This window comes from Ambystoma mexicanum, chromosome 10, assembly GCF_040938575.1.
Source record: "Ambystoma mexicanum isolate Mex_15411 chromosome 10, UKY_AmexF1_1, whole genome shotgun sequence".
NCBI lineage: Eukaryota > Metazoa > Chordata > Amphibia > Caudata > Ambystomatidae > Ambystoma > Ambystoma mexicanum.
The window spans coordinates 846,337,136-846,364,663 of NC_090932.1; the positions used below are offsets into that span (position 1 = coordinate 846,337,136).

Genomic DNA, 27,528 nt, shown 5'->3' on the forward strand with positions numbered 1-27,528 from the left:
AGCTTGTCTTTTAGCCCCTCTTCGTGGAGGAGGGATTACTTGCTCCGGAACGCTACAGGGGACAAAGGGTCGGGAGGGTCAAGAAAGTTAAAGGAAACAATACAGAGTAGAGTTTCAGCACTCGCAATATTTCTCAACGGTCCTGTTGGTTATGTCTCTCCCTCATTCTTCCAAATGGCACATTCATTGAAATTCAAGCCATGGTGGATTCAGGTGTAGCATGCGTCTTTATGGATAAAGCCTGAGCAAAACAAATGGAGATTACTTTGTTGAAAAAACAGACAGTCTTACCAGTGGAAGTGGTTGATGGGTGACCTTTAGAAAGTGGACCCATTACGTAAAATACTGCCAACCTAAGGTTACGGGTCCATCAACATCAGGAAACGATAATTTCTGATTTGATAAAAGCTGCTCGCTTTCCTTTGATTTTAGGTATGCCTTGACTAATGATGCATAACCCATACATCAATTGGACTGCCTAGACCTGATGTTTGGGGTCGGAATTTTACATGGCTTATTGTTTACGACCCAACATCCAGAATACTGCTGTCCAACCCAGCGAGGAAACCATACAGGAAGGACCTATTCCGGCCTTGTGTACCATTACTGAGCCTACCTGCTCTCCTTCTCGCTCCTTGCCTCTATCTCTCAACTTCTCCTCAGAGACTTGAACATCCACCTGGATGCTACTAGCCCTTCTTCAGGACTTTTTCGCACCTCTGCGATTCTCTGTCTATTCTCCCCTCTGGCGCGACTCACTCTGTAGAGCTCACCCTGTATGTTCTGATCTCCTTAGACCTACCCTTCTCTAACCCTCTCAGCACTCCTCTGTCTTGGAGTGATCACTTTCTCCATTCTTCCCACCTCAATTTCTCGTCCCCATAGGTCACGCTGACTCGAGCACTGCCTCCTAACTTCTCGGTCAACCGTCCCATGAAGCGTGCGTCAGTTGAGGCTTTCACCACTACTTTCTCTCTTCCTCCTGCACGTTTAGCTGACTCACACCCTGTCACAGCCCTCTATAACCTTCATAACTCTATCTCTAACACTTGATGTCCTTTCCCCTGTCATGAGGATCTGCTTGAAGCCCAAACCCAAGTGCAACTCTTGGTACGATTCCGACCTCGCCGCCCTTAAACGCAAGTGGACGAGAGGAAGTGGAGGGCATCGGGCGCACCCCTTGACAAACTGCCTGCTGCCTGCTACAAAGGCAGTACAGACTCTGTCCTCTCTAAGAAGAGAGCCTAAATCCAAGTCTGCATCTCTGTGGCTGAACATTTCAAAATCTGCATGAAACTGAACCATCCTGCTGCAGGCTCTACCTCTCCTGTTCCCTCCCTGGCCATCTGCACGACCTTGGCCTCTCATTTCAATACTAAAACTCAGGACATCCTGTCCACCCTCTCCTCCTCTTCAACCACTCCTGGCCTGTCAGAGGCCAACTCTCCTCCTTCTTTCTCCTCCTTTACCCTGTTCACCCCTGATGATGATACTAGACAAGTTCGATCTATGAAGGTCTTGTCAAAGCAGGTTTTCTCCTGCTCATCCAGAACCATCAAGAACATCAACACTCCTGCTCCAGCCTTGGCCAATTTCTGCAATCACTCCTTTGCCCCTGGATCCCCTTCCCCTTAAGCACTCTCTTGTGCGCCCCCTTATAAGGAACCCCACGGCCGATCCTTCCTCTCCGGCTAACTATTGCTGATCTCCATCACTCCTTTCCTGGTCAAACTCTTGGAAAAGCTGGCCATCTCCCAGCTTAATCTACATACTGAATCTGTTGGTTGCCTCCATGACCACCAGTCTGGCTTCAGAGCTGCCAGAAACACAAACTGCTCTCCTGAACACCTGTGAAGACTTGCTCTCCGATCTTGACTCTAATCTGCCTTCTGTACTCTTTCTCCTCGCTCTATCCTCTGTTTTGACAGTCAACCATGCCATCCTGCTCAATCGCCTCTGCGACAACCTTGGTATTACTGATCAGCCCTGATCTGGTTGACTTCCTTTCTCACCGACTTACCCTCTCAGGTCCAACTGGGGTCTTTCCTCTCTTCTATATCTCTATATAGTTGTGGTGTTCCCCAGGGATCTAACTTCTCCCCCTGACCCTTCAACAACTACCTGGCACCTCTTGCCCACTGCATTGCTACTTTCTGTTCCAATTTTCAATGTTATGCAGATGACACTCTGCTCTCTTTCGGACTCCCCTCAGCCACCTCTGCTTCTTCTCTCTCTCATACCAGACTACTTGGCCGCAATTCAGGAATGGTGTGCCACCAATGATCTCTGCCTTAATGCAAGTAAGACTAAGATCCTCCTTATTGCGACGCCCCCTCCATCCTTTCTTCTCTCTCTCAGGCCACCCAGTTTGGGCCCTCTTCCTGCTCCTTCCTGTGAGGCTAAAAACGTTGGTGTCCTCTTCGACTCCACCCTCTCCTTCTCTCCTCACATCTGACGTCTGTAAGAAGTCAAACTATCAGCAGCACCTCCTCGGAGGTATTCTTCGTTGTCTCACTTTCCCCCAGACACTTGCTGTCTCCAGAGCTCTGGTCCTCTCTACACTGGACTATTGCAACTGCCTCTTTCTAAATCTCCTTGCCTTTTACTCTTCGACTTTACAACTTCTCCAGAACAGGTCTGCGAGACTGTCCTTGGCCTCAAGCCCAGGGATCGTATCTCTCCAGCTCTCAAATCTCTTCACTGGCTCCCTGTGGCTGCAAGGATCAAGTTCAATACTCTGTTCATCCACAAGGCTTTCTGGGGACTGGGACCGCTCTACCACCACCTTTTCTCTTCCAAAACAGCTTCCTTCTCGCGCTCTCTGCTCATCCATCTCCAATTCTCGGAGGGTGAGACGCTTCTCAAGCAGAGAACGGGGCTAAGATCTATCTCCTCGGCTGGGGCCTGCCTCTGGAAAAGCCTCCCTTTCTCTCTCAAACTATAGCAGAACCACCTCCGGTTCTTGAAGCATCCCAAGACCTTCCTTTTCGCTTCCACTTTCTCTCTTCCTCTCCCCTGCTGATGCTCCTCATTGCTCCATGCACTGGACACCTGGTCACCCTCTGAGCTTGGGCTCAGGCTCCTGCATGTCCAGTTGCCTTCACACTGCCTCTGGGCTCCCCAGCACTTAAGGGTCTGTATCTGTAATCCTACAGTCCCATATATCTGCACTTATGAGCCACCTGCTGGCTGCATTTGTGAGTTAACTGTACTTCCCCCTTCCATGCCCCCCTGGCACTTCTCCCCTTCCGTCTTACCTGCACTTGTGCGATCTGAATGACACAAGGCCTAGTAAGATCGTTATTTTGTCCTCCCGTTTCCCCTCCTTGTCTTGTCGCGCCTAGAAACACGTGTACAGGCGCGTTATAAATGCCACATCATATCATTTAAGGAAGATAACATTAAAACACTTCCTCCCCTTCGCCCAGCTGAGTGCACCATTCATTATCGCCAAACATTACAGTGCCATTCTGTAGGATGTTAAGATTGTCCCCAGCTGAAAGAACAGCTCTTCGTCACTATTTGTATGAAAACTTAGCTAATGGGCTCATCTGGGAGTCATCTTCCTAAGGGGAGCTTTTCTTTTTTATATACCAAAGAAAGATATAACTGAACTAGGCATCATATCATGCAACCATCCAGATGGATGCATCCCTGATAGCTATGGCACTGTTGGAGCTGAGTTTAGAAATCATAACCATTCCAATATGGCTGGCTGCCAAGCACCTTAATGCGTTTACATCGCTGATGTAGCTTGCCTTCAGGAAGTTAATACTGAATATCAGGAGTGCTGACTGTTGTAACGGTGCATCACAAATTACCTTTGTTGAACGTATGCTTTCTTCCTGTCCTTTCTTTCCTTGCTTGCCCCTCCTTTGCTCATGTTACACTTGCCCTGTCTATTTCTCTGATTCACTGCCTCCTACGCTGACTTCCCTGGTTGGTGATACGGACGTCGTCCATCTCGGTATTCTGCCGTTTGCTGTTTACTCCACTTGCACAGACCACTGTTTACCAACAAAGACGGTGGGTTTTTCATCCTGAGGTTATACCACCTCTTGCATCAATGGGATTTCTCCCATAAAGGCCTTGTTGCTCAGATGGTCAGAAATCTGTTAAAGGTCTTTGGTCTGAGTCTGCTCAAAAAAAGCCCTGAAACTGATATTACCCGACAGTAGTTCTGATGGCAGCCAGATCATTTTTCAGAAGATAGACTGGAATACGGTTCAGGTATGCACCAATAGCAGGATGACAGTCCTACATAAATCAAAATGGGGGAGTTACTTTATTACTAGAATGGACTGAGGCATCTCGTTTCTATACCAGACAGTAATTTAGCTGGGGTAGAGAACATCAGGTTGACAATCTCTGCAGTACCTTCCTCTGCTCTGTTATCTTCTCCCTGGACTGTAAGGCTTTTTGTATTTCCGTTGAATGGTTGTAGTCCTGTTCCTGAATCGCTTCTCATCGTGGGAGAAGGCTTTGGAAGTTTTGTTCAAGGGCCAAAGACCCCCCTGCCTGGGCGAGCGGGGGTGCTCTTTCTCTTCTTTGTGTTCATCCTATCTTTATTTTTCCATTTCTCTCCTCTTCAAGGTTCTCTTGAGGATTTAGTGGGAAGGGACAAGGATAGTTCTGGTTGGTCCTCTCTCACAGAGGTAATCTTGGATCCATCTACCCCTCACACTTATCATTTGATGATTCTGTTGTTTTTCCAAGAGTGGTTTCGACACAGGTTTGGATATTTCCTCCCTTTACTGACATATTTCTGCCATCAGGGCCTTCAGAGCCAACTGTTATGACCTTGGAGTAGCGGTGGGCTATACCACGAGTATGCTAAAGGGGTTTGCGATTGCTGAACATGTTTCTTCCCTCTTGGTCTATCCCTTTGGTTATGTGTTCTGTGTGTTTTGTATTCCTTTCTCTTTAAACCCCCTTTAGTAGGCTTCCCTGAAGCTTCTCTCCTTTATCCCTGTAACATTGCTGAACATGAAGTTTGTGGCTCTATGTACATCTCATAATCTTCATTACTGGCAGAGGGTTTGGTCATAAGGCCTTATCCTGACCTTCATACGAAAGTGAAGTTTGACGGGCACATAATGCTGGCTAACTTCCTCCCCAAACATTCTACAGGGGAGGATGGACGCTGCTTCAATCATTTAAGATTGTCATCCATTCTTCTGCTCTTCTAAGTACTTCTGATTTTCTTCTGGTGTCGTTTGATTCAGGCTGTGTGGGCAGGGAGCCTTCTACCCCAAAACTTAGTATGTGCTTCCACTTAACCATTGCTAAGGCCTATAACACAGCCCATGTTCCACCATAGATTTACAAGAGGTGCAAAACTATATCGTATTGAATTCAATGTGAGTACAGATGGCACTCTACTCGGGACAAACCTTTGTATAGCAAAAGTAAAGTTTTAACTACACAATGTATTATTCTTTCAAAGTTGTGTGTTAATTATATATTTCAAAATTATGAATTTCCAGAGAACATATATTTTTTGAAATAACAGGTTTCTCTGAACAATCCACCAAACAAACCAGTATTTGCATAGCAATCAAATAATTCAGCATATCAATTACCTAGTTAATATCACATTGCTAACCCAGAATTATACTAAAACTCTCTCTGCTTTGAGTTTCCAAATTGACAATTTATAATATATTGTGTATTCTGAGTGCATATTCATCACTTGATTTACACATTTCAGACAATCAATGCTCTTTATCTGAAGATCCCAAAATGTGTACCTGAAAAGTAATACAAATCTATTTCAGTCTCCCTCCAATTAAATTTTTATTTTTACTATTAACTTATCATGATTCATCAACCTTCACTCAATAACCTGGATGATCCTTTATAGTCAAGTGTTTCACAAAAAAAATCATAGAAAAGTAGCAATATTTACATAGGTTACCCCATATTAATATTTTTTCTCCGTCCTATTCTGCTTAGTTGTCATGGGACATTCAGGGTTATTCCAATGTGTAACCTATGGGTCCACTTCAATTAGTTATAATAGGACATAAAGGGTTATTTCACGTTGTGTCCTATGGGAAAAATATTCCATTGTATTGAATTATAAAACCAGGCATAGTGTTAAAAAGAAAACATTTTTACGAATCCATGCATCAAATGCCTGGTCGTATTGTTCCAAGGCACAGCTGTTATCACCACGCTCGACTAAACCATGTGCGTGTCTTAGCATCCTTTTATTACAAATTGTAGGCACTCAACGTGCATGGTGAAGTCATGGCATGATGGGTGCCGTCATCCCGTATGCAGCATGCACAATCAATCAGCCAAATTCAATTTCCCGGCTCTGATATAAGGTGTTAGGCAAATTTATACCAACATATACAGTCTTGTTCAGTACAGTTAAGACATTCAAGTGAAGAGTATCAAATTACATTCAATATATGTCTGCAAATTCATATATTTTCATTAAAATCATGTTAAATCCCAGTCAACATTCTTTCCTCTGGGTGCCAATGCGTCCATTTTATGAATCCCAAAAATGTCCCTTCTCAATAATCATGAATTGATGTTTCCTCCTCTTTTGGGTAAAGTGACATGTTTCAAAATGACACATCTCATCTGAGCTATATTGTGATTTTCGAGAATATGTGTAACTATTGGTGACTTGTCATTTGTCGTTCTTAGATTTGACTTCTGTCCATCTCACTTTAGGGTTTCTCCTCGTCATACTCGCACAGAAAATTATGCATGGGCGCCTGATCCAATAAATTATATTAGTTAAGTCACATATGCATGGGTGGTCCAGAGTAATTCTCTCACCTGAGAAGGGATGACCAAGAAAATGTCCTTTTGATATCATTGCATTGCTGCCAGTTGTTGCAAACCTGCATGCCCTGATTAGAGGTCAGTCTCCTAGTATCCTGTAAATCTGCCTTCACCAGTAAGTCTTTCAAAGAATTACTTTTCCATTATGCAAATGTAGGTACATTCAGAAACGGTTTTTTGTTCAATGTTTTACTTAGAAACAACATTTTCCAATTCTTTTTCACAATGTTCTTAATCCTTGAACTCTGTATAGAGCTAGTTTCAACATATAGCAGAGATGGTTGTCTTTGAAGGTTTATCTTGAAACAATGTATCTCTCTGGATTCGCTTGATCTTTTCTTTAATTTTTGATAGTTGTTGCTCACCATACTTTCTTATACAGAATTTCCTCTTCAAATATGCACTTTTTATACTGACTGTTCTGAAAGAATTCTTCTATATCTTAGAAACTCGCTGTATGATATGTTTTTATAGGTTTCTGACAATGCAAACTTGTATCTAACAGGCTGTTCCTATCTGTGAGCTTTGAGTAATTTGTCATTTGCAATTTGCCTGTAGAAACATATGTCCCAACATGCAAAAACTCAATTCATATAGTGAGATTGAATAGTACATTTAATTTTGGGGTGCATGTCATTGACATATAACAATTCAAGCAATTCTTCAGGAGTACCATGACAAATCCCACAAATGCCATCAATGCATCTCAAAACGCTTTTTGTTGATTCCGTCTCTCAATTTTTAAAATGTTAGCTGTTTCAAATTGTAGCATACGTTGGTTAGCATATACGGGCATCATGGGTGCCCCCAAGGATAGCCCCACTATTTGTAAGAACTGTCTTTTTAAATCTAAAACGTTGTTCAATAAAACAGTGTTTAGTAAAGTCATGACAGACACTTTATCAGCCCCACATTCATTTGAGTTTAGGCGAAGCCACTTCATTGCTGCCATACCATCTTTGTGGGGAATATTTGTGTAGAGACTAGTAACGTACATAGTAAAAAGAATGTCGGCATCTGGTGTAAACTGAATCTCTTCTAGCTTCTTCAGAAAATGTGTACCGTCTCCAAGGTACATACTGCTCCCTTTTATCATCGGTTGTACCTCTTTGTCAATGTATTGTGGCAAAGGTTCTAAAATACTATGAGTTGCTGCTATGGTTTGTCTCCCTGGAGGTTTTGGGAGGTTTTTATGGATCTATGGGAATATATAAAATACTGGAGTGATGAGATTAGAGTTAAACAATTCTTGTGATGTGTAATATATCCCTTCTATTATGTTTCAGACCATATTTCTTGAATGAGATTTTTGACCTCATAAATTGGATCAAAATAAGTCTCCATGTAAGTGTCCTTATCCTTTAGTTGGCCTGCCACCTTCTTATAATGTTTATTCATTATTATTAGGGTTTCACCCTTGCCTACTGGTTTAAAAAACAGTCCTCTGCTTCACATTGCTCCTGATACTCCTGCTGCCCCATCATCTCGCACCTGAAGGTCCTTTAAATATTTAAAGGTTGCGCTGAGGTGTCGGATATTACGGCCACTAGACCACATGCTACAGTCTGGTAAAAGCAGACTCCTCTTCCTCGACCAAGTACTTGGAGCATTATGGGACTGGAAGTCCATAATGTTCTTAGTTGAATTAACATGAACATCTTCACTATCTTTTAATTCATTTTGTTCAAGGGATTGTGACTGATGTTTAATGGAAGGTATTAAAGGAATTAAGGTTTCTTTCTTAGGTTTATAAACAGAACCCCATGTAGAGTCAATACTATTAAAAGTAGAGACATTAACTCCCTGCTTCTGATATACTTCCTTTCCATATGCATAAGGAAGTCTTTTGTATTTAGTACCTTTGACAAGTCTAGGAGGAGAGCCCCTACAGTGACAATATGCCATTAAATATTCAGGCATTCACGAACCTTCATCCTCCGAAGAAGAGGAGTACCACTTCTCTCCTGACGGAGTCATCTAATTTCCTGGATAGCCTTCTCCTCCCATGTGATCCTTCCCCTTTATACCACCCCCAGGGTTGGGATCAGGTAGTTTCTGCCTTTCACTGGCCACACAGGAGGAGGCTCTAGCCTGGGATTCTGGGATGACTCTGCAGGATTCATTACACACGTGACTATAAAGGATCATCCAGGTTATTGCACGAAGGTTGGTGAGAATCGTGAGAGGTTATTAACAGTAAAAATAAAAATTTTATTGGAGGGAGACTGAAATAGATTTATTTGTATTACTTTTCAGGAAGACAATTTGGGATGTTCTAATGAAGGACAGTGATTGTCCGAAATGTGTAGAGGAAGTGTTCAACATACACTTAGATTATGATACACATTATCTTATACAGTGTCAATTTTGGAAACACATGGCAGAAAGAGCTTTAGTATAATTATGGGTTATGAACATAATATTGACTATGTAATTGAAATGCTGAATTGTTTGTTTGTTGTGCAAATATTGGTTTGTTTGGATGATTGTTCATGGAAACCTGTTATTTAGAAAAAATGTGTTCAATGGAAATTCATGGGATGCTCATAATTGTGAAATACATAATTAACAACATATCACTTTGAAAGAATAATACATTGGGGATCATTATGACCCGGCGGTAGCCGTGCCGGTAAATACCGGTACGACTTCCGCTGGAGTCATGAATTTACTGGCACCCGGCAATGGGGACTTACTGGGGCATTATAGCCCCGGTGGACCTGGTAAATCCCCATTGCCTGGTGCCAGTAATTATTACTCCCATTCCCATTTCAGTCCCATTGGATTCAGTGGGAATGGGGAGGCCGGATGCACCAGCACCATTCATGATTGGTGCCAGGGCATCCGTTGAGGTCTGCTCGCGGGTGCTGGTCCGCCCGCCAGGTCAAACCTGGCAGGCAGAAAGGCACCTGCGAGCAGCACTCGTAGTTTGCCGGTTCGGTAACAACTGTGCCGTTAGCTTACCGGCACCATTGTTACCAGACCTGCAAACTTGTAATGAGGTCCATTGTATAGTTAAAACTTTACTTTTCCTACAGGAAGGTGTTTCTTGAATATAGTGCCATCAGTAGTCACAATTAATTCAATATAATATAGTTTTGCACTTATGGGTAACCCACTAGCCAAGGGTAATCTAAGGAGCATCTGAAACGAGGATTAAAGACATAAATAAGTACTGATCAGTGTTTGCCAAAATAGCACGTATATGTTAGATTTACCAAAGGCACAGCTTATATCAAGTTAGTCTTCATGACAGGCTGCGATATGAACTTTCCCTAAAACTCCTTTCTCAGTGTTTTGATCTCACCCGTGGCATCTGTTGAAGCTCCGGTTCTGTTAGCTGTGCCATCATGATGGTTCCATGGCTCTGGTAAGATTACTTTTCTTCTCAAAAAATTTTCTGAGGTCATACACAGCAAATACATTATTTCACCTTCTTGCCCCTTGGGGGGACAACCATATGCACATTCATTGTGATGCTGACTTAAGAGAGCGGTCCAGCATGAATATATGGGCCACCTGCACTCTGCATGGAAAAACCATGGGTCTAGGAAATGTTTGGTCTTCAGCACCTATGGAAACAGTATTCAGTCCTGTAGAGATACTTGGTAAGCAGACATTCTCTTTCAACTGCCAAAGGGTCTTGATGCCAAAGATATTCAGAGTTGGTAGCCCACATGTTATCGTTTTAAACTGAAATTACTTCTCCTAATTGGTGGGTTGCAAGGCCGGAAATATCAAATGGGGCTTTCCCTCGAATGAAGCCTTTCTTTGACTTCTACAATTGCAGTTATGGAAATTCATGTGAGGATTGCTTTTCTGAACACCACCAGCCTCCCCCCACCTACCACAGATTTACTATTTCTGTAAAAGAAATCCCCTGGTAGCTATTGGAGTGGCATCTCCCATATGGTAAAGATGCTGAGTTCACTGACTAGGTATCGGACAATTGGTCCTAAGCCCTTGCTAAGCAATCCCTGATGGCTCATTGGTAAATTCATGACAGAAGATGGTGGAACTGCTGCAGTCCCTGATCTGGAATTCAGGAGTACAGCCTTGATGACACCTGAATGCATTGTGAACAGGAACCTTGATTTACAAAATGGATCATAGGGGAAATGGCACAATTTCATGATGCTGCCACCCAATGGGAAAACTGTGGTTAGTAGCCAAAAATCCACCAGGCTTTGCTGCAGGGATAGTGAATTTCTGTTGCTAGCACCCGGCACACAATGATGCTGACATTAATTTCCACTATGGTGCACTGTAGGGTTAAATTATCTCTGGCTACAAACGCAACTACTGCTCAGCTCATCTTTCATTTGAGTTATTAATCAATTTGTTATAAACAGATACCATAAATTCAAAATCCAGAGTGTGCTAATACCTGTAATTGCCAGCAATGTACCCCATGTATGTAAATGCTGTGTCTGGGATTTTACCTGCTGTTTGCTCATGAGTGGATGCACTGTGCAATATCCTGTCCAGTATCAATTCTGAATGTCTTGATTCTGCCATAGCTTGATAAAATGGCTACTTGAGTGTGATTAATTAAAATGTTAATACCCCACCAAAAACAGTCTCCTTTCCTCTGCATGAATCAAGTTCTTTGGATTCGTTTGAATGTCAAGGCACTTTTCTATTTAAGATCAACGCAAAGGTATATTTTGATAGCCTGTCTAGATTGAAACCTTCACCGACAGAAATGACTTTTATGGCAGGATGAGATGTCACAACGTGAGGATAAGCGAGAACAATACACTAGGAGAAGGCTGAATTATATCAATAAAAATGTGCACGTAAAAAAGGAACAATAAATCATGATAATATGGCTGTAAAAGTAGTCTATATATGGCTTTAATAGCTGTCATCAGTGTCACTTTACCTTAAGTACCATTTTCCTTCCTCTAGCCCAAGAATCTCCCCTGGGGTTCCAGATCTGGGCCAAAGCCAGCTTGGAATCTTTCTTTCCATCAATAAAGTTGTTGCAGCAATCTTAAGAAAAGAAATTATGAAGATTAGAATAGGGGAAACAACCAAGATAATAAAATTCTAATAACGTAATCATTTTATATATTCTTTCAGAAACGAGGATTCATTCTTGTTCCTCTTCTGTGTTCAGAATGTCATTGTTTTACCCAAGGTTGTCCTCAGTATTTGATTTCCGAGCCAAGCCCATAGTTTCAGATGTGCCACCAGAAAGATACTCTCCATTCATACTGGAAACACCCTTAGTAACACTTACCAAACACTGAATTCTCTCTTCAGGCATTGTAACGTCTTTGTGGAAATGTGTAATCACTCTCAATGGCCTGGAGAGCTTAGTCTATTATTTTTTCATTAGTTGACTTGTGAAATGGTGGAATCAGTCTCCGTACAGATAAAAAACAATTGCATATTAAGTATGAGTCTCATATAGTAGGAGATCTGCAATCTTTGGCTCTCCAGATAGTTTGCACTACAAGTACCATGCGCACCAGCCAGCATTGTCATTGTTGAGGGATCATGGGAGGCATAGTACAAAAACATCTGGAGAGCCACAAGTTAGACATGCCGGAGTCCTATAGTATCATGCTGATTCATACATATGGGTATGCACACCAACTAATTGATCTTTAGATTCACTAATTTAACAGCCCTTCTCATATGTTATGTTCTTATGATTCTATGTTCTCCACCTGCTTCACCGAATTGGTAACCCCATATTCTCATATTCCAACATTACACACCTAGCACATTTAAATCCGGGTGATTTGGGTTTGCCTTTTCTTCCCCACAAGACTTCAAAATGAATGGCCCTGTGCTTGGATGATGGGTGAGCCTACGTATCATAATGACTGGTGCCATTTTCCTTCAATCGCCATCAATTGTTCTCTCAAGCTGAATAGACATCTTTATACATGATGTTAAACATCACAACTAGGTTATTTCTCTCTTGATGATAGGAAGAAGTTTTCATACAAACCAATAACCCCTTATTTAGTTATTTGTAGCTGTAAGCGCCTTCTCCAGCCTGAAGAACTCACGCCCGAAGTACTGCCTAACGATCACGGCTCAACCCCGAACACCGAGCGCGAGGTCGAAGACACTGAAGAAAATGCCTGGTGGGGAAAGGACGTACTCGGGACAGCCTCCCCAGCAAGCGCCGGTGCAGTGGACGGAGAGCACTGTGTTGTCAGTGGCAGACGAGCCGTGGTCGTTGGGGTAGGAGCTGAGGAGCAGACGCAAGGAGGCTTGAACGTCCATGCAGCGGCTGCGGTTGCAAAAAGAGGAAGCCTAGTGGCATCGGGACCAGGAGAGAACGTCGGGGTGTAGATGCACATGTCTCCCCAAAAACACAGAGACGATGGGAAGCAGGGAGATCCTCCTTGTGGGGAACCCGGAGGCAACGGATTGGGGGTCTCATACATCTAAGAGGACACAGAGTTTAGAAAACAAAGCAGAGTTAGATAACGCTGGGTTTCACTTACCTAAAACTCTGGTGCATGGAAGTTCCAAAAGCAGTATACGCACGACAGCAATGCAGTATCCATTATGGCAACCTATGTGCTGGAAAGAAGGGGGCGGGGCTTGTGGGGGCATATCAAAGCTCCACAGTATGGTGGGTCCAGATTGGTCTAGGAGTCTTCAGCCCCTATATAAACTAGACAGTAAGAAAGGACTAACAAGTTATTCTCCCTTCTGTTTCAGAACAGACACACAGGCAAAGAAGGAGCTTCAGAACTGAGTTAGGCTTATGAGGACTAAAACCACATTCTGCCCTTATCCTCGAAGGAGCCCCAGACCAAATCTGTATTTGGACTACCTTTTAAGGAGAACAATATCCTGATATTTTTATTTTTGCAGTTTTATAGTCAAAGACTACTTTTGTTTCAAAGCCATATCCTGTCGTGTGTTCTTACAGTAGCATATTGTACTTCAGAGATGAAACCACGACCAATATTTCAAATAAATATACACAATTACGGGCGGCCAAGCAAGCGTGAGCGAGTCACCAAGAGCTCCCGGGTGATCCACTACATGATCCTTATAAACGGCTTAAAAATGGCAGGAGACCCTGAACAAATCGAAGGAACGGCACCCTGAGGGTCCAGGGCACGCACGGGCGAAAGCCCGAACAAAATTTGAGGTCGGAAAGACCAGAAACGAGGTGAAGTGGAGGCGCAAAATGGCGGCCGCGGCACACTGAGGAACCGCAAGTGCTCCGAAAGGCCGTGGAAGCTGAGCATGCGGACGGCTGGGCGCGGGGGTCCGGACATGGCTGCCCACCGGATACCCACACACCACCCGTGGAAGATCGAGAGAGGCCCCAAACCCGACCGCCCTCCCTGACTGGAACGAGGCGCACACCACCGCGCCGCGTGCAGGAGGAGCAGGCAACCTGGGATAGTGGCAAAGGAGAGCGGAGGGCCGAGACACGGGAAGAGCACGACACCTGCGGCCCGAGGCAGCAACAGGGCGCCCCGCAGCACACAAGTCCTACTGGAGCATGCCCACACAGCGGCAGCCCGGAGGGGGAGACCCTGACCCTCGACAGAAGAAGGCAAGCAGGCTACCGGCCCGGGGCCGCAACGGCGCAGCGGGCAGCAGCAACCAGCGGAGACGCAACCGGAGCCCCCGGTAAGGACGAGACAGCGGAGGCAGGAAATTGTATTGGCCCCGGCGAGGCTGCAGCTGGACAGAGTGACTTTAGCTGCTGCGCGCCGGGCCCAGGGAGGTGCTGGGGAGCGGCAGGGCCCACGCAGGGAAGTGAGAACACCGACTACAAAGTGGAGGCCGCCCAGGGGCACAACGCTCCCATCCAAGCACAGACACACAAGGCCACAAACATCAGCATTCCTGAGAAACAGAAAGGCAGCAGAGGGAGGCAAACAAGCATGGAGACATTTGCCCGCAAGAGCGAGGACGCACAACCGGGTATGATGGCAGCGGACACGGCCACTCCATACGCCACTTAAGGGGAGCTCAAACAAGTGGAGGGCAGTATCCTAGAGACCATAGAGGGGCTAAAGGCCTCAATAGAGGGCAAGCTGGATGCAGTGATTGTGGATGTGGGGCTCCTCAGGCAGAACACGAGGAACCTAGCGGAGAGAGTGACAACAGTGAAACAGGTGCAGAGCAATACAGCAAATGTGACCACCTCTCAGTCACAAATGTTGGATGCACTGGAGCGGATTAAAACACTAGAACGCAGGGTCGAAGATGCGGAAGGCCGGGCCAGGCGCAACAATGTGCGCATTGTGGGGCTGCCGGAGGGGGTGGAAGGCAGAGACCCCACAGACTATGTAGAGCACTTACTGGTCCAGGAAGTAGGTGCAGCGACCCTGTCCCAGGGCTTTGTGGTGGAAAGGGCGCACAGAGCACTGACCAGGAAACCCCGGCCGGGCACGCCACCGAGACCCATGATCGCGAAGATCTTGAATTTAGGGAGAAAATCCTGACATTCTCAAGGGAAGGCGGGGAGATAACGCGCAAGGGAGCCAGGATAACCATCTACCCTGACTATACGGCACTTGTGCAAAGACAGCAGGCCCAGTTCTGGCCGACCAAAGAGCGCCTTCGGGCAGCGGGAGTGAAATTCATGTTACTTTACCCATCCAAGCTCAAAATCCTGCACAACGGGAGGACACAGATCTTTGAGACCACGGCATATGCCCAGGCGTGGTTGGCCAGCAGGGGATCCCACAACTAAGAGGGGGTCGAGGGAATCGTGAGGCACCCCGGCAAGGAAGGGAATGAGGATGTGGACAATCACTGAGGACACATGCCGAATCGAGAGGCGGCAAGAATGAGAACCGAAAGCATAAATAAATTAATGATCAACTCGGGAGCTCGAGGCCTCGGCACTGGACCGCCAAGACCCACAGAGGGGGCCCCGAGTAGCGACTAGTTAGCAGTGTCAGTTTTAAGGTACTACTGCGACGAGTGCGCCCACGGATCGAGGCTGGCACCTGGAATGCGGCGGGGCCCGAGCAGGGGCAGGGAGGCTGGGCGTTGGTTTATAGTAGTTGTAGTAGTGTGGTTAAGTTTGTTAAGAGAAGGCACGAGAGGAGGCAAACATAGAACGAGGAGGTCACGGACACGGCAAAGACAACGCAAGGGCGCAAGTGAGGCGGCACTCAAGTGCGGGAATCCGGCATGGAACACCAAAGGGCCGAGGTGGAGAGAAGCGGAGACGGGTGGCAGGGCGGTCCGCCAGGACAGGGGAAGTAAAGAGGGAAGGCAGACCTGCAAGCTACCAGGGGAATAATTGGGAGAAGATGATAGACGGACCTCCTAGGCCAGCAGGCCAGGAAGGGAAAACTAAACCGGCCAATGGTAACGAGCGGGCCGCAGGAAACTCTAAGACACAGGAACCGAGATGAACTAAAAGTGGTGACTTGGAACGTCAGGGGGCTAAACGACTACGTGAAGAGACTGAGGGTCTACACATGGCTGAACAAAGCGAAAGTCCACATCGCAATGCTGCAGGAGACCCACCTGATGGTGGAAAAACAAGCCAAGATGGCCAAGAAATGTGGCGGCCAGACATACAGCTCCACATACTCTAACTATGCGAGAGGGGTAGCGACTCGGATTGCCCCGGGTAGCCCATTCCAACTCATCAAACAGGAGAGGGACGCCGAAGGCAGGGTCCTCATCGTACACGGAATGCTGGAGAACCGGGAAGTGTCTGGTGAACACCTATGCCCCAAACCACGATGCAACAGATTTCTTTAAACCACTCCCACCCCGGCTGGCCCCATACAGCAACGCCACGATCATCTGGGTCGGAGATCTGAACTGCACACTGGATCCCAGGCTGGACTGGTCAGATGACAAACACGAGGGCCGCACCACCAGCGCGGCTGTTGCAGAAGACACTGGACCAGCTCGAGCTGGAGGACGTCTGGAGGAAGGTACATGGAGGTGAGGGGGGATACACGCACTTTAGCGCCCCACACGGGACATTTACCCTCATTGACTATTTATTCATGGGCAAAGAGACACTAGGCGAATTCACTGGGGCACACATTCACGCACGAACCCTATCTGACCACGACCCACTGGAAGCAACATGGGCACATACATACAGGAAAGTCCCCATACCCACGTGGAGACTTGGGGCGGAAGCACTCCTAGAGGGGGATTTCCAAGATTATATCCAAACCTCAAACTTTGAGCACAACACGGGTAGTGTAGACAGTACGGGAACGACATGGGAAGCCTTTAAGGTGGTGATCAGGGGGGCGGCAATTGGGAAAACGGGTGGCCTTAGGAGAGAAACCCTGGCTGAACTGGATGAAATAGAAGGGAAGATAGAGAGAGCGGAAGCACAGGCAGGGCGAGAGGGGGGGGGGGAAACGGGTGACCTAACCACTCTGAGACAACAGTGTATGGCGGCCTGGGAGAGATTAGGGCGGTTAGACTATGGGAAGTACATACAAAGGCTGCACGCAGAAGGGGATAAACCTGGTAGACTTCTCGCCTGGCTGACCAAACAGGAGACCAAGCGAGAACTGATAAATGCAATTTGAAATAGTCGGGGGGTGATTGAAAGGTCCCAGGAGGGTATAAATATGGTGTTCTCGCAATTCTACGAGGAACTATATACCAGAGTACAGGAAGCAGAAGAGGGAGACCTTGAGGATGCATTTGCGGAAATCAAACTCCCACGGCTGTCAGAGGAGCAGGCCCAGATGTTGACGCCCCCCTTACTGAGGAAAAATTGACAGGTTATTGCCCAGTTGCCGACAGGGAAGTCCCTGGGGCCCGACGGGTTGCCAGGGGAATTCTATAAAAAATACAAAGATAGCTTGGCTCCGAGGTTACTAGAGACACTGGAGGAGGCGTACGAGTGCGGACGACTCCTGAGCAGTATGTCAGAATCTGTAATAGTCCCGATACTTAAAGTGGGGAAGCCGCCCCTCGAGTGCGGGTCCTACAGGCCAATCTCTCTGATGAATCAGGATTCCAAGATACTGATAGCGGCATTGGCCAATCGGCTAAAAAGGGTGATACCCACACTGGTACACACAGACCAGACTGGGTATGTACCAGAACGCAACACGGCATGGAATCTCCGGAGACTCCATCACGTCATTGACAGGACGAACCAAGAGGAGGGAGAATACGCAGTGGCGTCATTAGATGCAATTAAAGCATTTGATTCAGTGAACTGGGACTGGCTACTAGGGGCGCTCGCCCACTTCGGGATAGGCGGGGGTTTCCTACGCTGGATAAAGTTGCTGTACAACGACCCAAGGGCCAGAGTTAAGACTGGGAGGCATGTCTCGGGGGAGTGGAGCATAGGGCGAGGTACGAAACAGGGGTGTCTGCTGTCCCCGATGCTATATATATTGGCGCTGGAACCGTTCGCGGCCTTCCTAAGGGCGGAGTACGGAGACACCGGCATAGTGATAGATGGGGAAACACACCTGATTTCAATATATGCAGATGACATGCTGCTTTACGTCCGGGACCCACAAACCCATTTACCAGACCTATTGGAAGCGTTTGGGAGGCTATCGGGGATCACCATCAGCAAGGGGGAAGTCCTCACTGTTCCTCCTGGCGCGCCTGAGGGCGACAACGTCGAACCAGCTGCCACGTCTGGGCCTGACATGGACCCCAATCACCTTCAGATATTTAGGAGTGGACCTGTATTATGACACCGCGGAAACACACATGGCCAATACGCAGACAGCCCTGGCCAAAATGGAGAACACAATGCAGTTCTGGAAAACACTACCGCTGGGGATGGTGGGCCGGGCGGCCCTAATGAAGATGATAGTTTTACCCCGACTCCTATATTATTTCACTAATATCCCCTATAACATCCCCAGGTCATTCTTCAGACGATTACACTCCATAACACAGTCCTTTCTATGGTAGGGAGGGAGGAACAGGGTAGCACTGAGCACATTACAAAGGGGCTACGAATGGGGAGGTATCAAGCTCCTGGACTTTGAGCGTTACTACTTGGCCGCACAACTTCAATTCATGGTCCGATGGCTGGGAGAAGACCCCTCCATAGATGCAATACTGTCTTGACCATCGCTCCAGCGATACTATTTGAAAGAACTACTGTGGATAAACGAGACCCAAGCAAAAACCCTTCCCAGAATAGTCCAACTAGGCCGAGCACTGTGGAAGAGAGCATAGAAAGTGCAGAACATAAGAGACCCCTGTTCAAGGCACATTCCCCTGGCGGGACTGGTAGACACCTGTATAGCAAGCATAGCAACGTTCAGAACACAGTGGGAAGACAAAGGAGTGGCCCAAGTAGGTGACCTGTGGCAAGAAGGACATTGGGTAGACTTTCAGACCCTGGTGGAGGAGCAGGACATACACAGTGGCCAATTCATACTGTATAATAGCATGGTCCAAGGAATAAGGAAGAGGTGGGAGACCATGCCGGAAGAGGAAGACATGGATGGGCAGCTGGACGCCTGGTACGATGTATCAGAGGGGGGACATACCGTGTCCAGAATTTACGAACAATTGTTGGGCACCATCAATTCTCGGACACTGAACAGCCGACAAAATGGGAGGAGGAACTGCAGCGACCCCTCGGATGAAGAATGGAACAGAGCCCTTCAATATGCGAAGAAAGTTTCCAGAAACGCAAGGTTCAGACAGCTGCAGTTCTACATAGTGCACAGGGCATATTTAATGCCTAAAAGAATGTCGAATATGGGGGGACAGACAAATACAGAGTTTTCCCCGCTGCCAGGAAGAACAGGCAGATATGGTGCACATGTTCTGGACATGCCCTGTGTGACAGCCTTCTGGAATACGATACAGGAAAGGGCGTTGAAGGCAGGAATCCATATGCGAGCTTGGTCGCCGGCGTCCTACATCCTGGGCCTGTTCCCGAGGGGCGACCAGCAAAGGATCCATATAGCTAAAATGATAGATCTGATGACAATTCTGGCGAAATGCTGCATCGCAATGGCATGGAAAGAAAGCGCAGGGCCATTGATAGAAGGCTGGGGGGCGGACCTACAAAAATGGGCAATAGCAGAAACTCCGGTCTGGACCAGAACCTCGCAGAGGGGAGAAGAGAACAGTGGGGCCAGAATACTAGCGTGGAATACCTTGGTACAAGACTTATTTGGGAGCGACGAGGAAAACAGCGCAACTGACTCGAGAGAGCCGGGAGGAGAGGAGACTTGACCTGCCCGCACCCGTGCGCAGCACACAGACCGGTACGAGGACAACGCGACGGAGGAGGAGGGCGCCTAACAATGACCCGAGCAGATAACGCACATTATGAACTTAAACCCGAAAGTGCCAGAGCAAATGTTGAGTTATTTATTTGTTTTGTGTTTGTTAAATGAAAATAAAGAAAATTGTTTTTAAAAAAAAATATATACACAATTACAAAAAAGGTCATTTGACAATGTTTGAAATGCTGTTGGTGCTTTAGTCTCTGAACAACTGTGTTTCGAATAACTATGTAAGCGAGGTTCTGCAACTTGTCACTACCTAGATGTTTTGTATTATTACTTCCATCGGCACTCATTGACTATGCTTGCTAGGGTTGATGGTAGATGTAGTCCAAAACATCTGGAGAGTCAACGATTGTAGACCCCTGATGTAAGGCCTTATTGGTGGAGTTTTATTTGTAAGAATGTGGTTTTCCCCAGGAAATGTTTTCTCCACTGTGAAATTGATAGGAACTGGATAAATTGTGTACTGTATGAAGACATTTTCTTCTGCTTAATTCCGATATTTTGATGGCAATTCTCCCTCTCCTGGGACACTTGTTTAATTTCATTGTCTGTTAAATGTATGGTCTGAAAACCTTTTCTTTGAAAGACAAAAAACCTCCACAAATTCCTCATTTTAGCATTGCGAACGTGTCACTTTAGGTGAGACCAGAAGGGAGGCTTGGGAAATATGGTGTTTGTGAGAAGCTGCTTGCTACACGATGTGACCACAAGAGGTGGTTCATCGGAATCCCCCATCTAACACTCAGCCTCCTATCTCATTGTGCCTAGCAGACCGCAAAGCCAATCAACAAGGTTGAAACTCCCCACAGAAAACCAGTATCGGTTGTGTGATGTGGGAAGCAAGGAGGGATCCCAGTTAGTGAAGTACCTTCAGCGAGTGGAGAATAATTCAGAACTTTGCAGTTCAAGGGAAGGTATGAGGAGAGCGGAGCAGTTGCTCACTTGGTGTTCCCACAGCAAACTAAATCCTGGAGTGTATGAACCCGACACTGCGCACCCCAAAGCTCCAGCATCTATTGAGTCACGCCTGGAATGTGAGAAAAAACAAACATTCATAAGAAGGGAATTAATTGCTTGCCCACACACAACCACATGAGGTTGCTGAAGAGCGAATTAAGGTACAAACAGAACAGGAAGCTGGAGAGCAGGTCCAACAGATTGCCGTATCATGTATGCCCTACTTAAAAATGGTGAACTACTCTTCATCTTTTGGCCTGTAGGAAACTGAAGGTTAATACATTGCACATACCAATACAAAGAGGAGCAGTAACATGCTCAGAATGCTAGTCTATCCCCTGACCCACAGCAAAGGACAAACACTATCCAATCACTACCAATATTGAGTCAATAGAAGCCAGTGGTCTGGGATTTAAGAAGGCTTTTCAGAACGTTGGTGTTAGCTGCCAGAGCAGTTAGGGGAGATAACTGTTGGTGGCTAAGGCAAATAGACCATGCCTTTGAGAGAGTTTAGCAAGAGTGGTGCAGAGAGCCTGCAGAGGGCTGTATCCCAGGAGCCAGAAACCAATGTGAAGTAGCAGCTTGAATGGCTTCCAGGGGTCTTCAGCCAAGATCCTGGAGAGGAGAAAGATACTTGAATTTGATATCCTCCTGAGGCTGGAATTTGGCAGGAGCAAGAACTTCTAAGGTGCAAGAGAGCATCTAGCTGTTTCTAGAGTGAAGCGATGCCCTTGGCTCGAGGTGGAGGGCGGATTCCTCCAGAGGAAATGGGGAAAGGGAGTAATATATTGCCTGCACCTCTAAGGGGTAGAAATTCAGGTTTGCCCAAAACTACAGTCCTCCGAAAAAGTCATACCCTACAAATACCAAGCATAAGAAACCAGGAAGAAACATGTTGGGGTGCTTTAATCTCCATGGGACTGTGAGATAACTGAAGGAGACTTTCAATGGCAGACACCATGAGCAATGGATCTGACGGATTGGGATTTTGGTGCTGTATTAAAGGCAATGGGTTCTCTTAGATAGGAGCCAGTGTACATACATATTATTTACACCTCCATCCTGACACAGTAATGTTGAAATTGCCCTTTTCTGTTTTGAGTTTACATACTCTAGACCCAGTTGGTGTTCCTCTCTCACCACCCAAGTATCCCTTTAATAAAGGAGGAAGACATCTACCGAATGTGGAAAACCAAGAAAACTGAGTTTGAGAGAGAGAAACCCATGGAAGGGTTACCCCTGGGGTCCTAGTCATAACATTGTGTCCCATTCTTCATCCTATGTACCAAGTAGGCTGGTTTTGTTGGTGAGGGATGTGAATCATGGGTGCTTGATGAAAGTAATACCCATCGATTACATCAGAATAAAAGTACTTGTATTTTCCCCACGCCCGAGTCTCAAGTCCTCTGTTCCCATTGTGTCATCTTCCATAATGAAAGTAAAACCGATCAACAGTGTTCTCTTACAACCCCCATGTATAGGTCTCACCACAATATGCAGATTTACACTCTCCGATTGCAATTTCTGTACCCTCTTACACAATTGCAATACTTAAACCACCTACTTTCTTACTCAAAATCCAAAATGCTGCTGCCCAAATGGCTTTTGATGGTAGAAAGTTACATTTCAATCCTCACATTTTCCAAAATCTCCACTAGTTGACTTCTATTGGTTGCTGAAAACGGGTTTAGGGATTTGTCTTTTTGACGAGGCCATTCATGCTGGCGCTACGTTTTAACTGGACTTTAAAATTTCAGATCTCAGGGGAAGTCAACTTGTCTTAAAGGCCTCATTCAATTGCCCTACAAAACACTTAGATTTCACAGATTCTCCACCCAGAAATTTGCTTTCAAGGCCGCAGTTTTATGCTGGCCGTTCATGTAAAGGCACAGAACATGAGGCCTGTGCGAGACATCGGAAACACAACTTTATTCATTTGAGGTGAATTCTGCTTTGCTTCATAATCCTACCAAGACATGCTTTGAAGAATGGAATTAGTTTCAATATACATCTGTGGCCTCAAACTACAAGTCCACACCCTCCAAATACTAGAAATATATCTAAAGTTTATATGACTGCTCCTCCTATGACCAACTCTGGTTAAGATGATCTATCCTTGATCCTGATGAAGGCGTGGCCTACAGCTCTGCCATGCACGCTGAAACGTGTATGTCGACTGTTATTCTACTAAAATGCGTATAATCTATTTCTTTTGCACATGTGGATATAACTCAAGCCATTTTCCAGCTAGCTTATGCACAAATACTTGGTGTTAATGACTATGTGATGCATGATTTTATTGTCAGCTTTTGTCAGTTTGTATGATGTATAAGAATTGTGTTAATGGATTTGCTTTCATGTACTGTCTTATTCAAATATTTTTTATTTGTTTTCAAAAATCACCATAGGGATCATATGTTAAATGTTTCATGTTGTCACCTGCTTACTATCTATCTTCTTCTCACTCCTACCATTTCCTTGTTTAGCAAGTTGTTCAGAATGTATTCGTGCAATAGGGTGTACCAATTGCTTTCTGGTTGATTTTTGCATTCTTTTTTTTGAGGATTTTTGTCATGTTTGTTATGATTTTATTTGGATATTTTTTGTGATTATTTCATATTGCTCTGATAAATGTTTTGATTTGTTCAAGCACAACCGTTAATAAAATAAACATAACAATCTTGGGCCAGCAAAAGTCACACCTTGTATGTTTATTATCCCTCATGGCCCATTTCAATTAACATTTTTCTTGAACCCGCCAATGGTGCTAGACAATTCCTCCTCTTTATGGATAGTGTTTTACATATATAGGCAGCCATCCACCATCAACAGAGCCCTTGCTGCCAACTCCTCTAACGTTTGCTGTAATCGAAGTTGATTTTTTAATTTGAATAAGTGCCCTGGCTGATTTTAGGGACTCAAGGGGGATGACCAAGCAATTCAGGTGCCATACAGCGAGAGGCTGTTGTTGTGTTATGTTAGGTAATTTATACAGTGCCAAAGCCCTTAGGCGTCCAAGCGCTATCCCTACTGAGACATTCTAAATAGTCCAAAAATAATCTGGAGTTCCGATACTACATAAAAAGCCTGGTGGATGATGGGCCTGGGGGTGCTATGCAGAGGATTCCCTGGTCACCCTCCCTCAGCCTCACTGTCAGTACACAGTCAGATTGTGACCATGGACATACCTGCCCCTTTAGGGGAGTTGAGGAACAGCATTTGTGCATAATGGCAGCACCTGCACACTCTTCTCCCCACCACACTGGTGCAGAAATCCAATATAAATATAGCTAAATTAGGATGGTAAATTTGACAGCCAGTCACCCTTCAAGTAAGTCCTAGAATCTCATACCGTTAGGAACAGATAAACTAAGGGAGTCAACTTCAGAGATTGGGTCAGGGATTGACAAGCAGAGAGAGGACCGCCCAATAGGAGGGACTGTACCGCCCTAAAGCCCCAATAAGAACTGGAAGCCATGTTCACACATGTGGCTCACTCTGCAATCGATACACTAGCTGCCTGAAATATTGCACCTGGGTCTCCTTTCACCACAGCGGCTGGAAGGCACGCCCAGGGTATAGCAGGCAGTGGGAGGACTGGCCAGAGGGAGGTATGCGCTTATCCCTAGTCCCACATGAGGAATTTAAGCCGTCCCCAGTGGTGGAGCCCATCAGCCATCCCATCTCAGCTAATACACTTGTGTCATCTTTCACTAGAGGGGCTGGAAGGTAGGGCCAAAGTCTTATAAAAGTCCAGAAGCTGTCTGAATGAATTTGATTAATTATTGTACAAGAGCATCATTTATTTTCAAAGATGTGAGTGCAGCCATATCAATTTTCTGCAAAGCCATTTTCCAAATTGAATACGCTGTTTGTTAATGTGATTACCACTGACTCTGCAAAATATAAAGTGCTCCAGAATTGGTCAAGTCGAATGTGGTCTGTGATTTACCATTAAGCTATAAACTTTAACATAGTTTAGAAAAAGAGCAGGCCGAGCGTCAAGATATGGCGGCTAGATTAAATTTTGTGTCTGCAAAGAGGACAGGTACGTTTCTCATATGGAATTCTTGCAAAGACACCCAGATATTACAGAGGATATTTAATCTCGGATATATAATACGATGCTTCAAGGCCAGCGAGCACAATTTAGTCAAATAAGAACGAGGTGCATTTGGCATGAATCAGTGTGTTGGAAGTTCTATATATCTTTTCTTAATTGACCATTTCTCAATATTAGATGCAATATCCCATTCCATAGCTTTCCTACTAATAGTGATCTCTGCACTAGTCATGTTAGCCATTTCATCGTTGGATATGTTTATTATTTTGAGGAAATTCATAGCAGTTTTGCGTAATTCCACCAAAAATGTGTTATTAGTGTCCTTATCATAGCCTTGCCCAATCAGCCTCATTAGTCCATTTTGGGACTCCGATACAGATCTTAACTTTAGCTAGAGCAAAGTCCATTGAACTAGCCATAAGGATTCTAATGATACAAGACCATATTCCATTCTTAAGGCTTCTATCGGGACTGATTGAGGCAGATTTATAATTGACTGCAGGATTCTTCCCTCTATTTCTTTTAGCCATTGGATATGCTTTTGCTCCAAGACAGACAGGCAATCTAATAAACTTGGGATGATACTAACTTTATATTTCTCCAATAGGGCAGCAATGTTAGCCCCCTTTCTTCATTATATAATGCTTAATTGCAGTACATTTTTTCCATATATTGGGGCGTATATTCACTCCATGATAATTGTTGGGGGTTGCAGTGAATATAGGCAACCCCAGATAAAGATATTACTTTGTGATTTTGTAATGGAGTGTCATTACCCTCATCTCAAGACATCAACGTTCTTGACTCTCCTGAATATAAGCAACAGGATCTTCATTCTCACCCATTTTCTGTGTCATAATTGCACCCATATCTGATGTAACAGGATACTGTACTCTAAGTGCCTTCCATACGTCTGCTCTACAATTATTAATTGGCACTCCATCATGTGTCGTGTTTTGTACTGTTACAGTCGCATATCCTGCTCGTCTCCAAATGTCGGCTCTCTCCCCTAGAATAGCTGAGAGTAGGCCTTTTATGTCACCTGCTGCTAATGTAATTCCCAATGTCATTCTTTCTAACTCATGAATCCATTCACCTGCTCCTGAAGTTAAACTAGGTAGTTTGCATTTCTAATTATCTTTATCCATCTGCGGCCATGGTATATATTGTGGTCGTCCTCCCTCTTTCTCTAATAACGGGAATTGTGTAAATCCTGTTTTACAATCGTATCCACCCATGCTTCTTGTCTTCAAAGTAGGGCTAGTTTTTCCCACTCATCTTCATCCTGGCAATTACCCCACTCTACTTACATAAGGCAGGTACATTTCACCTACACTATGCAACCGTCCTAGTGGTCATTCAGGATATGATGCAGGTTTCAGTGTTTTTCTTTCTGGTTCTCTTAAATCTGACAATTTCACTCCTTTTCCTACATTTGGATCTGTTGAAGAGCCACATGTGCCCGCTCCTCGCACTCTCTAGTTTTCTTCCCTTTCTTTGTCTGACATCAATATACCCCAACTGGTAGGACTGTTATCCCTTTCCCCATCATCAAGATCTAGTTTGCTTAGGGACAGTGTTCTATGCTTGTTTCTTCATCATCTAATCAATCTCTTGTTTCACTCGGTGGAGTTCCTCCCTCTGGCCTCAAAACCATCTTTTTTTCCTCATCTGCATATATAATTCCTCAATCTTTTTCCTTATGCCTCATGCTCATCGTCCCATGTCAGTGTTCTAGGTATCTCGTGCAGCTCTTTCTCTCTTCCTCCCTTTATTCTTTCTTTGACTGATATTACACCTCGGTTAACGATGTGATCTATTTTGTCATCCCTTTGTCCTCTACTTCTCATTTCTTTTTGTTCTTCCTTTTCCTGTATTATAGTCTTCCTCTTCTCTTCTTCTTCTCACCTTCTCTGTAACCTTCTTTCTGTCAATCTTTGTGCTTCCTTTTCCTCATGTTTGTCCTGCTCTGTATCTTTTCTCTCTCCTTTACGTGCTCTTCATAGATTCTTTGTTCTTCCTTTTGCTTCCTCTTTTTCCTTGTCATCTTAGTATGTCCTTTCTCGTTCTTTTTCCTTTCTTACCCAATTCTCTCTTTATTTAACATCATCGATACCCTTTCCATATAATTTGAGTAGTATTTGTCTTCCCATCCACTCGTTCTGTACAGTTGCTACTACACTAACTGTCTTTCTCTTCTTTTTGTCTCTTGGGCTCTTCCTCTGTCTCTATCAGCCTGTCCCTTCTCTCATTCCGCTCCTCATTTTTACTATGACTGGACATCTATTTGTGTTCTTTAATCTTGCTTTCTTCTGTACTATCCTCACTACTATAAGCAGGGGCTGCATATATCAGATTAATATACCTGCTGCTGCTTTTAACTCCTTTAGAGCATAAAATCCCTGTTTCTCAGTTGTTGTATTATTGACTTCAGAAGGAGAAAGAGGAGCCGTGGGTTTTGCACCCTCCCCCTCATGCTGATTAAGC

The 27,528-nt window shown here is 45.1% G+C and overlaps 1 protein-coding gene across 1 annotated transcript in view; it reads right to left on the minus strand.

The window, feature by feature from the left end:
• LOC138491789 (transient receptor potential cation channel subfamily V member 6-like) overlaps positions 1-27,528 on the minus strand; it is a 599,702-nt gene that overhangs the window by 10,210 nt on the left and 561,964 nt on the right. The window contains exon 14 of the mRNA XM_069618497.1: positions 11,690-11,799. Within this exon, the coding sequence (XP_069474598.1) occupies positions 11,690-11,799 (110 nt within the window). The remainder of the gene's footprint in view (positions 1-11,689; positions 11,800-27,528) is intronic.